The sequence below is a fragment of the Rhamphochromis sp. 'chilingali' genome (assembly GCF_963969265.1).
Source record: "Rhamphochromis sp. 'chilingali' genome assembly, chromosome: 18".
Classification (NCBI taxonomy): Eukaryota; Metazoa; Chordata; class Actinopteri; order Cichliformes; family Cichlidae; genus Rhamphochromis; species Rhamphochromis sp. 'chilingali'.
The window spans coordinates 28410915-28427473 of NC_137945.1; the positions used below are offsets into that span (position 1 = coordinate 28410915).

At 39.4% G+C, this 16559-nt stretch overlaps 1 protein-coding gene across 6 annotated transcripts in view; it reads right to left on the bottom strand.

Moving 5' to 3' along the window:
• Positions 1–1979: 1979 nt before the first annotated feature.
• The window catches only part of mpp7a (MAGUK p55 scaffold protein 7a), a 70053-nt gene continuing 55473 nt past the window's right edge, over positions 1980–16559 (bottom strand). For all 6 annotated transcript variants that reach the window (XM_080864530.1, XM_080864527.1, XM_080864529.1 and 3 more), the window contains 6 exons: positions 11062–11232; positions 10531–10611; positions 9458–9551; positions 8663–8771; positions 6922–7065; positions 1980–4181 (listed from right to left, as the gene is read on the bottom strand). In XM_080864530.1, the coding sequence (XP_080720656.1) occupies positions 4002–4181; positions 6922–7065; positions 8663–8771; positions 9458–9551; positions 10531–10611; positions 11062–11232 (779 nt within the window). In that variant the 3' untranslated portion in view covers positions 1980–4001. The remainder of the gene's footprint in view (positions 4182–6921; positions 7066–8662; positions 8772–9457; positions 9552–10530; positions 10612–11061; positions 11233–16559) is intronic.

Below are 16559 nucleotides of genomic sequence, written 5' to 3' on the forward strand. Positions count from 1 at the left end.
TTGAGTGCAGGTCAGGGAGCTCGGAGCGGATGGTGCGCTCAGCTGATCGCACAACCCTCTGTAGAGCTCGTCGTCTGTCCTGCATGGTGATGTTCCCGAACCAGGTTAAGATGTTTCCCGTCAGGATGCTCTCTATGGTGCACGAGTAAAAGTTCCTGAGCACCTTGGAGGGCAGTTGGAAGTCTCTCAAGCGTCTGAGGTGGTAGAGACGCTGACGGGCCTTTTTCACCACGGTGTTGATGTGACAGGACCATGACAGGTCCTGCGTGATGTGAACTCCGAGGTATTTGAAGCTGTCCACTCTCTCCACTGGGCACTCGTTGATGACAGGGGTCTGGTAGTTCCTCTCCTGCTTAGTGCTGAAGTCCACTATCAGCTCCTTTGTCTTACTGACGTTTAGAAGGAGGTTGTTCCTCTGGCACCAGTTCTCCTGTACTGTACTACTTTGTTATTTTAATGATCACAGAAGTGTAAACTTTTCACGGATAATATTTGTGTTTAGTAAGTCACATAAACCAGTAAAATAAAAAGCTATGAAATGTTCAGGATTTAGCTTGTGGAAGGTTAGTGTGTAACAAATGAGATAATTATAAAAATCACTCTGTGTGATAGTTTGCATGTGAGAGGTGTATGAAAACACAGCTGCTGGGTGATCTTATGTGTGTTGGGAAATAATTTATAATTGTGATTTTTTTCATGAAGTTATGGCTATTGCCATAACTTGGCAATAGCCATAACTATGGCTATGCCACGTGTGTCTCTTAGATACAGTGAGTACCAAAATGCCACTGAAAATTTGTCACACTTTCTCAAGGATGATACAGTTTGATAACCTCGAGTCAAGACCTGCAATATGTGTGATGACAAACTAGCTGCCTTAAACTAGCCCACTGAATGAACAATGGGCTTTGAGGTCGGTTCCATAATCATTAATAATCAAGGAACTGACCTCACAGCCCATTGTTCTTTCAGTGGTGCTAGTTTCAGTCATTGTTCAAAGGTACTGTTTATAAGGTTGTGAAAATCCTGCAGTCAGCTGAGACTCAAAGTCGTCACTTAGAGGAGTGACAAAATGTTCCTCCCACTGAAGACGCTACGTCCAGATGAACAGAACTTTTGGGGATTTACTTACTTGGATGACTGAACATGCATCAAGACATAGCTCCCATAACAGAGGTGTGGGACAAGTGGGTAAAGGTTCTTCAGATTTTAGATTTTTAGTGAGTTTGGGTCATTTTTGACCCTAGGCGTGTACAGGACATGAGGACAACAGGAGGGCTAGAGTGTCTTCCTTAAAAGATGCAAAGCAACTTGTGGTATTAACAATTTAAGAGAAAATTTGGTCAAATACACTTACTTAGCACCTCCTAAACCCATCACTGTGCAAGCTTTAGACAGCCTGGAGGTGCTGTTGCCAGTACCCAGTACATCTCCGCATATTAAAAATGAGCCACTGACCTTGATTGCTTTTGGGGGGGAAAAACGTATTTGCCCATTCATTCACTTGTGCGTACAGCCTTGGGAGTGTGGAGGGTTAGTGCCACATTACTGTATGTGAAAGCAGCCATTTTGTGTCCCCCTTTACTCTAGTATCCTAATTATGAAGCAGGAATGAGTGAAACACATCAGCAGCAATGTGTGGACAAACTGAGTAAGTGGCTTCTCCTCCTCTTCCCCCACCTAGCACTTCTCTGCCCAACACCATTAACTCTCCTTTGCTCTGCTCTACTCTCAAAGTGAGCACCATGGAAGGTGTTTGGGTTAAGTCAACCTGATTTTGATCAGTACAGGATTTCTTTTGAACATCAAGCGGAGGGCGGCTAAATCCTCTTCTTAGGAGCCCCCCTTTCACCACCTCCACCTGTTCATTACCTTTATTCACAAAATATGCAACATTTTATTAAAGAGAAGTAGGGATTGTGCTGGTAAACATAAAGTTGTGTTCACTCTTTGCTTGGCTAACAACATATATGAATTAATTTGGGGACATTGCAATTACAAGTTTAGTCGTATTTTCTTTAATAAAAAATGCAGCAGTTATCAAGAATAATGTAAATTCATACAATGTGCCACTTAAAGAGTATATCATTACAGGGAGACATTAAAAAGGTATTTTCTGGAGACTGTACAAATGTGACTTTGATCTGTAAGATGGGCAGCAGGGGGGTGGGGAGGTAGAAAAACTGAATAAACAAAAAGACAAAAAAATGTTGGGACAAAGTATGGCAGACAAGAGTGTTAAAGACATTTAAATCATATTACATCAGAGCAGTATAACCAATCATGCTTACACTTAAAAAAAAGGACACAAATCAAGTTTGTATATGTCACAGTTGGTGGAAAGGGAGAAATAAATGATGCACAATTTGGAAACATACAACCTGAGCTGGACATTCAGCAGAGTAAGAGAGTATTCTTAGAGTAAAGAAAAAAAAGAATAAATATAGAGTTTAAGGAATCATTTAGACAGTTTGGATAATATGCTTAATGCTTTTTTTTACTGAGACTTTGGAAGACTGATAGCACTCTTAGAGTTTTAAATGCAGCTAGAGATTGGAGGCAATCAGCCGAGCAAGCACAGAAATTAAGAGATGAATTCAATATGAACTAACTGTTATTAATAGGGATGAACAATGTACTAAAATCACAAGTTCAGAAAGACTAGCAGACATAGGCTAGCTCCTCCTAATTGTTTCCAGTCTCCAACTATCCTTGCGCTCTACCTCCATGTATAAAGGACAACTTATCCATTGGCTTGTATTTTGTCATATACTAAGCAGATATTAAACACTGCTAAATATGCAAAATATGCAAAAGGTCATCTCTGGGAGGCAGTGCATACGAGCACTAGTTTCTGTTTGCACAGGCTAGGTGAGGGGCAACCAATCAAAGAAAGTATACTTTTAAGGAGCAGGAAGTTAAAAAACAAAACAAAACAAAACAACAGCCCAAAGCATAAATAAATAAAATATGGATTGTTTTTGTGTGAATTCTGGTGAATAAAAATGTAGCTGGAATTATAGTCTCCCCTTAATTTAAAGGAGGTCAGCTTGTCCCAGAATCAACAAGAGAGCAAAATCTGGAGCTAGGAGAATTGTAGCAGTGCTGATAATAGAGCCAAATAAAGCCAAGTAGAGCTGACAGAGCCAAAAAACTAAACTAGGGTGACGAACAAAAAAATGCTAGATTGAGAGAAAAAAATGCTTCTAGTAAAAAGAGGCTGTCACAGAGATGGCTACAGCTAAGATCATATTAAAGTCATAAATGTATATAAAATGCATAAAAAGGACTACAAGCAGATATTAGAAAATATATTAATTTCTTTTAAATAAAATTACACTTATTGCCCTTTCTCAAAAGTGTACCTGACAGTGTTTTGCTTGGAATAACAGTCATGGAAGATTTTAGATGTACAAAAGTCTAATAAGACAGAAGGCAAGTATGTTTTCCTTTCTCCTCTTTCCCTGGTGCTGTGCTCTTTTACAGACAAACACATGTAAGTTGTCCACGAAGAAGAAATACATCAATCCCTTTGGTTTCTAATGGTCTAATGTTATAAAACCACTAAAGGAGTCCTGTTTGGCCGGTTTACTGATGTGCTGGCAGGACTGCTGGTGCTACGATGCTCCAAGCTCGCTCCACGTTCCGGTTTGGACCAAGGCGCTCCAAGTTGTGGCCATGGATGTGTGACCCAGACTGAGACCCTGATCAATGTCAAAGTCTTAGATTCTGGAAAGAAGCCTGCAGCCACAACCTGATCACATCTGGTCAGACCTGGAGCTTCCAGACCACAGCTGAGGTCTAAATCCAACCTGATCCCAGGCAGAAGCTTATTTTTAGCTCGATGCAGTTCAGGTATGGCGACACAGCAGCCAGGCACTGTTTTATTCCTGATTTACTTCCCAACACCGTCCCTGGCAAATATTTTTTTAAAAAGATAGAAAACCTGCATATTTTTGTCAAAGCACTTCCCTTTTCTCCTTTTACAGTCAGTATGTCTCTCAGGAGTGAGTCCAGCTGACTGGAATCCAGTGTGTCTCTGTCTCCACTTTCTTTAGTGCCAACTGCAGCTCGCTGAAGGCAACATCGAGGTTGTCGTTGACTATAACCATCTCAAAGAGATGGCTGTACTGAGTCTCCATTGTCTGGGCCGTGTTCACCATCTCCTGAAAGTCTTCCTCCTGGGAAAAGAGGGAAGAGACAAAATAGATGGAAGTTAAAAACACAAAACGAATAAAATCTCTTTCGTCAGTCGTCCAAGTGACTGATGAAACGTTTCTCCCACTGAGAACGCTACGTCCAGATGAACAGAATCAACTTTTGGAGAACTTATTTTATCATTTATCATTCAAGTAAATACTGCCTTTCTAAATGAGCCCAGGTATCTCTTGGTAGGTTAGGGTGCTGTGTTTTTACTGGGAACACTTAACTTTAAATTGGACTTTAGCTCATTTTCGCTGCTTGTATCTGTGATCTCGTTCTTTCAATCACTACCCAAAGTTCATGACCATAGATGAGGGGAGGGACATAGATCCACGGATGAATTGACAGCTTTGCTTTTACACGTTGTCATGATGAAGCTGTCTCTTACAGGGACTTTTGCCAGCAGTTCCTTCAGAATGTTTCTGGTGGTTTCTGCTTCATAATGGATTAGCTGTGTTTTTGTCTGCCCAACAAGAACATTAATCTGAGCAGGAAGCTGTTTAAGGAACAGCAAGCTGGGTTTGGAAGATGAATAGAAAATCAGAGAACTTAAAAAGAAAAGATTGGTTTAGGATGATGCCTCTTCTGGGGGACCAAACTTGAGAAAAAGCACACCCGGGACTCGTTTATTCCCACTAGGTGGCCTAATTTCCACAAGAAGTTATGTAGCATCTTGTGCCTGTTTAAGTACTTTGTAACAGCATAGATAAATTTCATTGCACAGCAACTAAATACTGAGTCACAGTTTAGGTGAACGTTCCCTCTGTTTTTATTGTAATTCTTTTATTTGTAGCCTTTATACATTTGTTGCTTTTACCTTACAGGACTATAAATCTTTACGCATTTCAGTGGCATGAAGCAGCACGTGTCAGCCTCAGTATCCTCTTTTACAAGCAACCACGTTCTCTGCTGGACACCTGCTTTGTTGTGCCAATAAAACCCACCTGTCTTTGCGTTTTAAAAAAGTGTCAGAAACCAAAGAGATTTCCTCAAATCACTTTGAAATGCCTGTGGTTCTTTCAGATTGGGTGCCAGTTTCTATGCTAACCACATTACAGCTGGGATTTTGCATTACATCAGATTGTTTTGCTTGTATTCACATCACGCTTCCAGCCAGCTCGACTGAAACAATGAGACGACTGTTCCTCGGCCTTTATCATTAAAGCAGACCTGTCTCTTGCAAAGAAAAATACAGCTAGCGTTGGATTGAAAATGTCTGGGACAACTTGCCCAACAACAGCTTCCCTTCATTTAATAGTAAATATAAGATGGGTTTGGGTCTGTCAGTGTACATGAACATTTACACAGAGACTTTGTTTGTTAGCTGGTTGAAATACAGCCCGCTGTCACACAGCTTTATAGAAGTATATTTGTATTACATGAGAGAATAACAGAAGCTAATAAAGGGACGTTAAAACTGCAACAGACTGTTCACAACCAGATTGCTTCTGACAACTAAAGCTTATTGTTCTCAAGACCCAGCTGGGAAATAAGGAGCGGACTGAGACAAATTATGTTTACCTGTGTGAATAATATAAGCTGATGCTGTGTCTGTATCAAGGTTTAACAAGCTGACCTTCAACCATAAATTCACTGCATGTTCTAGGTGAAAGTGTATTGTACTCTAGCATTTTCCTCAACACTTATTACCCATAAATGCACTAAATTATGCCTCAATAAGTCGGATCCTATTATATTTTGTGTGAATATGACTTGACTAACTATCAGCTCTGGGCATATGTGTTGTAACTTTTTTAAACAGAGTAATGTTTGACCTTTTGATTTGACATGTGAGTTAAAGGTAAATCAACACGTGGAAATGAAACCACTGGCTATCGACTGATGACAAATTAGCTTTTTATTAGCTTTCAAAAGTTTTCTACATTCCTAAACAATGACCCCTTTGGCTCAGATGTCTGCTGCCTATACCAGAAGCCCTGAAATATTGCCAGTTGTTCTACAGAGGTCAACTAAAGTCCTGTGACTGTATCACTGCAGATTGCATGTGTGTGACTTGTAGTTCATCGTAATATAATTGCCAGAGACTGCTTATTTTCAGGTCATTTCAGATCGGGTCTGACTACCAGGCTTTTAATTTTTATGGGGTTGTGTTTGGGAAATTAATTTGTACCAGTTTGTAATTTCTCTATGGTCCATTCTGGTGTCAGTATAGAGTTGATAGAGCTATGACTAGAAATGTATCAGTGGAGTCATCAACTGATGTGGAATTAAGATCTGCTGGAATTGCAGCTTAATTTGACTGCATGTCCTGCCTGAAGTAATGCTATGCTTGATTTGACAACTTTAGGAAGGTTTAACTGCTATATTAGCTCAAATAGAGCTGTTGAAACTGAAGAGAAATATTTTTATTTCACAGTATCACGTGAACCGTGCTTGAATGAAATGTACAGGATTGTATTCGTTCCTTGTTGGTCTTCAGAACGGCCATTTGCCCCAAGGCTGCACTTTGAAAACATCTGTTTGAATCAACCACGCACCACGATGTACCTCAAGCAAAAAATACATCAGAACAAATCACATAAAACAGGTCGTGTGGACAGAGAGAAAGATACATTTAAACCCGACCAAGTCACAGTTACACAGTAACAATTTCCTCTTGCTTTTCTATCTCAACTTAAGCAGGGAGGTAATATCTGATTAACATACGATATAAACTATCAGCCATGTACAACCCACACACTAGAAATAAGTTTTTACCGTGAAGGGTTTGGTGGAGTCCTTGTCGTCTTTGCCTGATATAATTTGGGTTTTCTTTCTGGTCTCTCTCAGTCTGTCGACGGTCGGGGGCTTCACGAACACAACGAAAGGTTTAAACTCTGCTGTTCGAAGATGCTTTATTAGCTGAAAAGAATAAAAGTGGATGCAGAGAAAAAGGAGTTAGGCATTTGGCAGCACATTAAGACGTAATCACAAAGTGTGTCACGTATGGTATAAACAGACTGTGAAAAAATTAATAGACAAAACGTTTAAAAATATAATCCTGTAAAAAAAAAGGTTGCCAATTCATGGTCCACTTGTAATAGTGATATGAACTGGATTATGGGGTTGTCACAAAGTCCAGTTTAACAGATTCAGTCTGCTGATTTCCAATCGAGAAGATATTAAAAATTAAAATCTTCCTTCTATTTTTAAGCAAAGACATTTTCTGCCTTAAGTTCCTCAGACATGAAAAGTTGAGGCTTTTCTTCCATTCTCTCATTGTAAACCGAATATATTTCTGTTTTGCTGAAGCATTAAATCTTAAATTACCTTTTAACTTATTGACCTCTCTAGAATGAAGAAGTCTTTGCATAAATGACTTATTAGTTGGACAGAACAATTAATAATGACCACAGAGCAGATGACTTCCCATCATTCTGAGTGAATCTAGAACTTTGAAATCATGTTTATAGTTTTTGTCATTTAAAAATGACTCACAAACACCAATCTGAGGGATAAAGACTACTCACACTAACTCATCACAGCTTTTAAATTCTTTTGGAAGATAGTGGAGGATATATATGTTTTTATTTATGCCTGATCTTTCTGTCTGTCTCTTCTTTGTGGTGACAGTTTTCTGAAATAACATGCCAATCTGGTACCTCAAGGGCCTTTCACATAGGATATGGCAAGTGCAGAGCTCTGAAACCCATTTGTTTCTATTGCTTGCGCCACTCAATAACAGTTTTAAAGAGCAAGTGCGCCGGTAAGAGTACTCTTGCATGCAAGGGTCAACGTTTAACTGGGTTAAACTTGGTTAAACTTTGACTGCTGCGACGTACCGTCGCACGACCAACAGAAACGAAGCAAACAGCCCTACTAAGTTCAACCACACAATGAATGAAAACAAGGAGGAAAAGTTGATTGTGTGTGTTTCCGAGTTCAACAAACTTCATGACACAAGTTGACATGCATACTGAGACTTTGGGAGGAAACAACACAAGTGTTCACTTGTGGGGACAGTGCCAAAGCTTTCTTTTTTATGGATGAGAAATAGCTGGTCCATCGAGTTTTCGACGTACAAGAGCGCAACAACCACTGCAAGACAAATTTTAGGCCACTCGCTCCAGCTCGTGGTAGGTGCGCCCAATGTGAAAGGCCCTTCAGAGGTATGAGAGAGATGAGATTTGATTAGAGGTGGTGTCTGGTGTCTGGTTCTGGCATGATCATCTGACCTTCTTGCTATGCTAATAGCAGTGGGTCAAGACCCACAACTCACAACAAGATGGATAAAAAACTTAATGGAGAGGCAGCAGCGGAACCACTGGGAAACAGCTTCCATCATTCACTCAGTTGGTCAATAACTGAGAAATGGCATTACTGTGGAGGTTTATGGTGACATAAGCCAAAGAGGAAATCTTCAAATAAAGTAACAGGGCGATCTGCTTCTGAGACAGGTAGTTTCCAAAACAGGCTAAGAATACAGTACAGGGATGGTGAGAAAGAAGGTGTCACTCACATGAGGCTGGACATCCAGCAGGCACACTTTCTTCTTTGAGAGGATTGAACGTATCGAGTCCAGACTTGTGCCGTAGAAATTCCCTTTGTACTCGCCATGCTCAAAGAACCTGAGACATGAAAAGAAGAGTGATGAGAAAAAGCACGAACGCACATCTTTGGATGGACACATGGACAAAGTTTCAAATAATTATGTCAGTTTTTAGAAGAGTAATTACTGTAATCTGAGTTAAAGCTCAGGCCTTGTACCTGAGCTAAAAGAGGTTCTTTTAGACTGTGACGAGACAAGGATTATTTTTAACTGCATATATTGTCCAAGAAAGAAAATATAGATCTTGAAATGAGCATCAGGAGGACATTTTTAAACTAGTTTACATAAAACAAACAAACCTTTTTCCACTGTATTAGATATGTTAATTTGTGCTTTTAAGATTTTTTTATATATCCTCATAAGAGCAGGATTTTTTTTTTTAAACAGCAACTTTCAACTTTCATTTTTATAATTAATTTTCTACAATCACTGTGATTTCTGAGATTAGAGTTTTGAGAAATGGTGATAAACCAAAACAATTCAGAATTGTTCTCTCCATTGTAGTAAACATTAAAGAAAGGCCGTTTGAAATAGAGACGTACAAACATATAATCTACACACAGCAGGATATCCAAAAAAGTTGTTCTCTTTTTTTTCCCAGGGAAAAAGTACTTTTGTTTTGGCCAGAGTATGAATATCAATTGTTCATCTCTGCTGCATAAAGTCTGAATGTGTGTTGTGATTGAATTCATCAGTTTTGCTTACTTGTTGTTTTGGATGTCCGTCTCAAAGAGCTGCTTGGAGATGAAGTGGTAATCCACACCATCGGTCTCCTGGTTCTTCTTGGGTCGACTGGTGTCTGAGTGAAAGAAGATGAAGATGGAAAGAGAGGGAGTGATGCCTGTGAGTCATTGCAATGAATAGTGCAATGCTCCTTGTGTGCAACAAGCAGAGAGACAGAGAGAGAGCCGGTGGTCTCCAAAGCTCCGGTTTTCAAATTAACAAAAAGAAGCAACACTTTTGGGCTTAACCCGAAACAACAGCAAGTGTTAAACATATCCATGTGTCCACTGGCAGCGATCAAACATTCAAAAAGAGCGAGACGAGACACTTTCCGATTCTCCTTCCTCTCAATGAGAGCCAGGACCTGTGCCATACGTTTCCTATACGGGTCTGAATCAGACTGTCTGGGCTCTATTAAACAGCAGCAGCACAGGTCACATTTGAGAACAATTAACAGGCTGTGTGGAGAGAAAAAGGCCACACCAATGGGATTTTAATACCGGGGACATTTCAAGTGTCAGACTTTGGCTGGGGGAAGACAATAAAGTCATAAAACTTGGTTATAAAAGGTTTTTTTTTCAATAATTAAAAAAATCTCTCTATGTAAAGAAATATTTCAAATAGTGAGAACAGTGAGAATAATACAGCCACGTTTTTATTACATTTTATTTTATTTCATTTATGTTGCATCCTCAATTCAAGATAAAGCACAGAACGGAAGAAAGACAGAAACTTTAGTTTCGGCACACAAATGTTTAAAGGTTTCTTTGGGATGAAACAAAGAGAAAAGAGATTGTTGGGAACACCACATTTAATGGTCAGCGAATTAACTTCTATTCTATTAACTAGTATAAAGCACACATTCACATATAAGACGCAGAGATAAGAACAAAGAAATATGCAGAGCGAAAGACAAATGAACTGTACTGTTCAGCCAAAGTTTGGTGGGCTTAAATCAGAAGAGTGAAGTTATCTTTTTTCCTTTTTTTTAATTTAACCTTTATTTACACAGGTAGTCACACTGACACCCAATGTCTCTTTTACAGGACACTTACGTGGAATGGTCACACTGAAGTGCTGGGGGTCAGAGATCAACAGTTTCTTCTTCAGTTCACTCAAGCCGACACCTGTGGGTCCTACACACAAACATCTAATTATAAACTCTGCCAAACTCCTCATCACGTTATTATCACATCCATAACATGATATGAGACATTCAAACTTTCTTTCGTCTGTACTTGGTGGTTAGAGTTGCCGAGGTTAACTCAAGACCTCAAACACTAATGATGAGAATATAAATTCAAATGTCTAATAGGATCAAATGATGAACTAATGAAAATTTGTATCCAAAAGATCTAAAGTTACTTTCTGGTTATTCATATTCACTTCTTAGGAACAGATGATAGAGAAACATAATATTCAGCTTCTCTCTTGCAGAGCTGGGCCACCTTTATTGTTTCTGTCGTCTCTATGTGACAATGAGATTGAAGGTGAGGATTTTCATTAAATTCGGTATCCTAACAGCAACAGTGTGTGAGGTAAGCAGCGACATCAGAGTTTGAGAACTTAAATTTCTCTTTACTCACCTACTAGCACCACCAGCCTGTGTTTGTCTCCCCTTTGCCTGCGGTACGGGACGACTTCCTCGTATGTGGGCACGTCAGCCATGTCGTACATTTCACTCTTCTTCGCCTCGTACATGGACTTGGTGGTCTTTCTGTCTCTCCTGCTGAGGCGAAAGCTTCTCCTGAACCCAGCTGGAGGTCAGCATGAGCCAAAAGAGGAGACAGAAGAAACAGATCAATCAATACAAAAAAAGAAAATTCTTTGTCAGTAGTGTAAAATCCAGCACAACCGTATGTACACATACAAATACTGTGGACTTCAATTTATAGTTGTTTCAGGATCTTGGCAAACACCTCCACACAAACATTACTTTCCCCAGGTGACATCAAACAGGTGAAAACTCATCATAGGTCTATCATCATCCAAAATACAGTCCCTCTCTCCTCTTGCACCCGCTGACACACTCACTAAAATAACACAGGTAACTAATTACACAACAACAACAACAACAACCATCCTGTCTTCCATACCAGTGGAAACTGTATTACACAAAGAGGATGACAATGAATGTGCTCCAAATTTTAGAACAAGTCAGGTATGGGTAAACGAAGCTTGCTCATTTGTTCTGGAAAGCCTCATAAGATGATCCAAACACGAACAAGTTAGTAAAAAGAAAGGAACTGGCACAAAGTTCCGATCTCTACTTTGATTCAAAGCCCCTTCAGTAAAGTAGAAGTGCAAAAATGTGAAGGAAAAAGATGAGCATATTTAACACAAGCTGGGACGACGCACACTTACACACAGATACATACAGGAAGCGACTTTACTTCCACAAACAAAAAGTTAAATGAAAACAGAAAGTTGGTGTAAAGATTGAAATCAGTGAATGAATCTAAGCGTCATCAGCTTAAATGTAAATTAATCTCTACACTTGATGTAACCTAATACTGACCCCCACAGCTGCTCTGTATCAGCCCAACACAGAGCTTTACTGTGATTTCACCACATTAATGCAAGCTAACCTGTTTATTCTGCAAATATGATATTATAGAAAGACAAAGTTAGTATACTCACACAATGAAAATAGACCATTTGTCAAAACACATATGTGATATGTGATTAAAAATTTTGACATGTAACCTTTAAATCTGCAGGTCATTAAATGTCCCAGAGCAGAGATCAGCTTTAAAAATAATCTCTACTCTTTCTCTCCTGACCTGACTTTCTTATCTTTCTCCGTCTCTGAGTGAAGTTAGCTCTCTTTCTTTTCTCTCCTTGTGAAATACAGCAGCTGGACCTTTAACTAGCAACACACTGAGACGAACAGCACACAAACAGCTTGAGTCTGCTGATGTTTGTTGAGCTGATAGAAATGTTGTAGAAACATTATGTTGTGAAGCAAGGTTACTCCCTTTATACTCATTCCTCTTTTGTAACACTAGCTACAAGCTGACTAAAACATACAGACAAACGCATTTTTTCCGACTCAATTTCAGCTGATACTGTTGAGTCTAGAGTAACGAGCCTGTTTTAAAAATGATATTTGTGCAAAAATGTAGAGAATAAGAGTAAATACTAAGGTAAAGTACAGATACCTGAAGGTTCTACTTAAGTACAGTAACGAAGTAGCCTCTAAACAGTGCTTACTAAGGAGATATCATTCTCAAGTTTGCAGGCTGTAAAATCAGGAATCTGTTCATCCCAAAGTTGTGCTCAAGAATGACTCTGGCAATGGACCTTACAGACGTTGCATCATTGAGAGGCATGGGGAGAAAACAAACCAAAAACTAAGGACAACAACTGCCGCCCCCTCCCACTCCTTTATTTCCCCATGCAACCTCAGCAGCATTGCAAAAGCATCTGTAAGTTCTAAGATTTCAAACTTTTAGGGACAGGCCAACTTTAAATCATACAACCACATCCAACAGGCTGAAAAGCCATGCAGCAAGTACTCTCATAGAGAAGATGTTATTATAACTCACTATTTTTTACTTCTTCTCCCGAGGTTCTCTCATTTCATTTAAACCTTGTTCTTGGCTGCTGGACTCAAGGTGCTGGACTTTTTTGGGCAAAAAAATGGAATAATGTTTGGCAGAGTTCGGCTTTGGGAGTGACCCTGATTGAGCTTGGCAGACATGACTCAAATGTAGTATTTATAAACTTGCGTGTGCTCTGGATATCCTGTGAAATCTGGAGTCTAAATGTGCAAATGACAGTGGTAATAAAAACACGATGGGAAACATTTTCTGTACAAGACAGGGATTTGGAAGCAGCTCTCTGGAATTAAAGTGGTTGCAGAACCAAAGTGGGCCATGGTAATTGTCATTAAGTCTGACTGGAACCACATCAGCAAGACCGGCCTTCATCTGGACCTCCACAATGCAGCGAAGCACACAAACCTTTCTTTTAAGCCAACTCCAACCAGAACCTCTCAAAGAAGTCCTCAGACCCACAGCAGAGGCAGAACAGGATAACTACATACTGCAAATCCATGACATGATCTGCCAGTGCACTCATGCTGTCAGCATGGGAGCACAAATAGCACAGCACAGTGAGAAAGTACAAAACTATTAAAGTCCAAAAAGTGAATTATGTAAGAAGGTTTAAGAAGTGAATTATTTGCCCCACAAGTGCTCTGTGAGTTAGAAGAACAGGTCAAAGATATGAACAACTGTTCCGTCCCGTGAAACATGTATGACTTAATAGTTCTTCGAAGATGATATATGAAGGATTCATGTGGAAAAAACAAAACTTGTACTTGGCCACTGTCCTCATATTTATTGTAACAGTGAAATGACCACATCTGGCAGGAAAAGGCAAGAAGACAAAAGAAGACAATCTCTCACCTAGGTGAAATCCACCACTATAATCAGCATCCTCTGGTGATGAAAAGAAAGGAGCCAAAGAGAACCACAACATCAAGTTAAATAGAATAGTCAGAAATGAGCTGCGGCCCTCTAAATATGATAAAGGGAAAAACACACAGGTGCTGTTAAGAAGAGAGTGATCAGAGAGGTTTGGGGTAAATTTTGCTTGAGTTACATTTTATAGTGTGTTCGTTATTTTTAAATATTGGCCTTTGCCCAGAATGACAGCCACGCATGTAGAGGTAAATTCAAGGACAGGTTACATATAACCTCCATCTAGTGAGCAGCTAAAGTTGACCAAAATAAACAAAATACTCTCTTTTTCTTTACAGAACTAACAATGCTGAAAAATGTTGATGATCCCAGCTAACTGACTAAGCCCCATTTAGCCTTACAGGCCACTACATTCTTGGCTGTGGTGTTGGACGATTCTTGGAGACAGTGAATCAGTTTGTGCTGTGACTGAGTCCAACAAATATTACTTGTGACGGGATGATTCTCAAAAATGATGTCCACATTTATGAAAATGAGTTGAGGAAAGGTGAGGCTTTGTAAAATGTTAAAGTCAATAAAATCTATGAGGAACCATTGACTGTGACAACTAATGTTACTCTTAAATGGTGAATAGCTTTAATGGGTCAATTGGGGAGATGAGGTAAGAAGTGGACCTCATTACACACAAATAGCATGAAGGGGAACCAATCACAGATGGTTGGGTTAGTAAAGTCCTACTCGGTGGAGGATGTCAGAAAAGTAGTACCTTCAATCTCTTCAGCTTTGAGTGCAAGAGAAGCAAGGAATGGAAATTAGGTAATACTAAACAAAATATTAGATTAGGAAAGTAAACATAACTCAGGGATGAGGAAGAAATATAAGAAGAAACCTACCAAACTCTACTGTCACATCATCTTAGAAAAGCAGAGCAAAAGACAACAGAGAGAACATTATAAAACATTTTAAAGCTGAGTGCCACATCCACAAACATCCTATGCAGGTTCAATTCAGTCATTTCTCACAAAACACTGAAAAAGCAAACAATTCTCTTCAGTTTTGTAATGTTTGTGAAAAATACCGAGCTTGACCACTACACTGTAACTCCCAGTATCACTCTAATGGTATCACTAGTTTAACTATCTACGTTTCAAATAATAAAATAACTCAAGTTCCACTTGGTTCTGAAACACTCGTCAGGTCTTCCTGAGAGGAAGTTGCAGTACACTCAGCTGTCATGACATAAATTGATGGAACTCATTGAGGAAATCTTATCCTTAACTTCTTTCTTTTTTTAAGGTTGGGTTTAAAAAGAACACGTACAGAAACCCTTCATAAGCCATGCTGCTACTAAAAGGTTACAAAAACACCAGTAAGTGGAGCTTGAGTTCAGGTTTTATGAGAATATAACAAACATTTACTTTCTATTTGCTCCTATTTTGATAGAAATGTATATCCATTGTTACCTAGTGATACACAATCTGCGGTACATGTCTGTGGTGCAGTCACTATTTACAGGGGGGAAAAAAGCCATTTAGATTCATAAGCCTCCAAATGATTGATATTGTAATACTGATACAGTCCTCTGTAAGTATTTAACAGTATGAAGCTCACCTTACATCACTGCATTCATTTTCCAGAGTGTTGTTCAGCATGTCCAGAATTAATGTCTAACCAAAACAACAGTCAAGACCTATCTGTGCAAGGCTGTTTGTAGGCTAGACGCATCAGGCAGCTGTTCTGAAGTGTGTGTACCTTTATCTGACATCTTGTTTCAAATGTCAGTGGCCAGGTCAGTTTTCCCACTGATGTTGCCCTCTTCCTGCTCTAATGTGGCATCTTAAGTTGGGACAGCGACCTCAAAATGTGGTTTTAAGAAGGATGAGAATTACTGTACTGTGAATAAGAGTTTAGCCAGATTTAATTATCTAATTTATTTGAAACTAAACCTTAAAGAAAGAATGTGATGAAAACTGCCATAAAGATGTATGATTAGTCCACCTTTATCAAGTCCATGGGTGAGCTGCCAGGAATGTTTACATTGGAAAAATCTGGGTAATAATGTAATAATACTGTAATACTGTTTGTCTTCATTCTCTCTTCCGGCAGTGATGATAAGGAGTTGAACTCTGCAGTTGGAGTCAATCACGGACAATTGCTGAATAACAGGCTGCCATCAAAACCATCCTTGTTATTACCCTCATCATCATCACCCCAAGAGTATAAGTGATTATCCAAATTAGAAGCCAGGCAGCCAAGTGACAATACCAGTTCACATGAACTTGTCTTTTATCTTTGCTATCTGCATTATGCACAGCTTTTAGAAAATCAATCATCTCTTTAGCTAGAGTAACAGCCAGAGGGCAAACCCTCTCCTAATTCATATTAAAGCTCCTGCGTGACTACAACAACAATCATATGACCCCCTATGAGCAAGCACTTTGGTAACATTGGGAAGGAAAAACTCCCTTTTAACAGGAAGAAACCTCTGGCAGAACCAGGTTTAGGGACGGGCGGCCATCTGCCGTGACCGGTTGGGGGGAGCAAAGGAAGGCAGGATAAAAGACATGCTGTGGACTTAGTGAACAACACACAAAGAGGCTGTAGAAGACACATGGAACAGACTCTGGATAGAAATTTAGAGGGAGAAACATTGAACA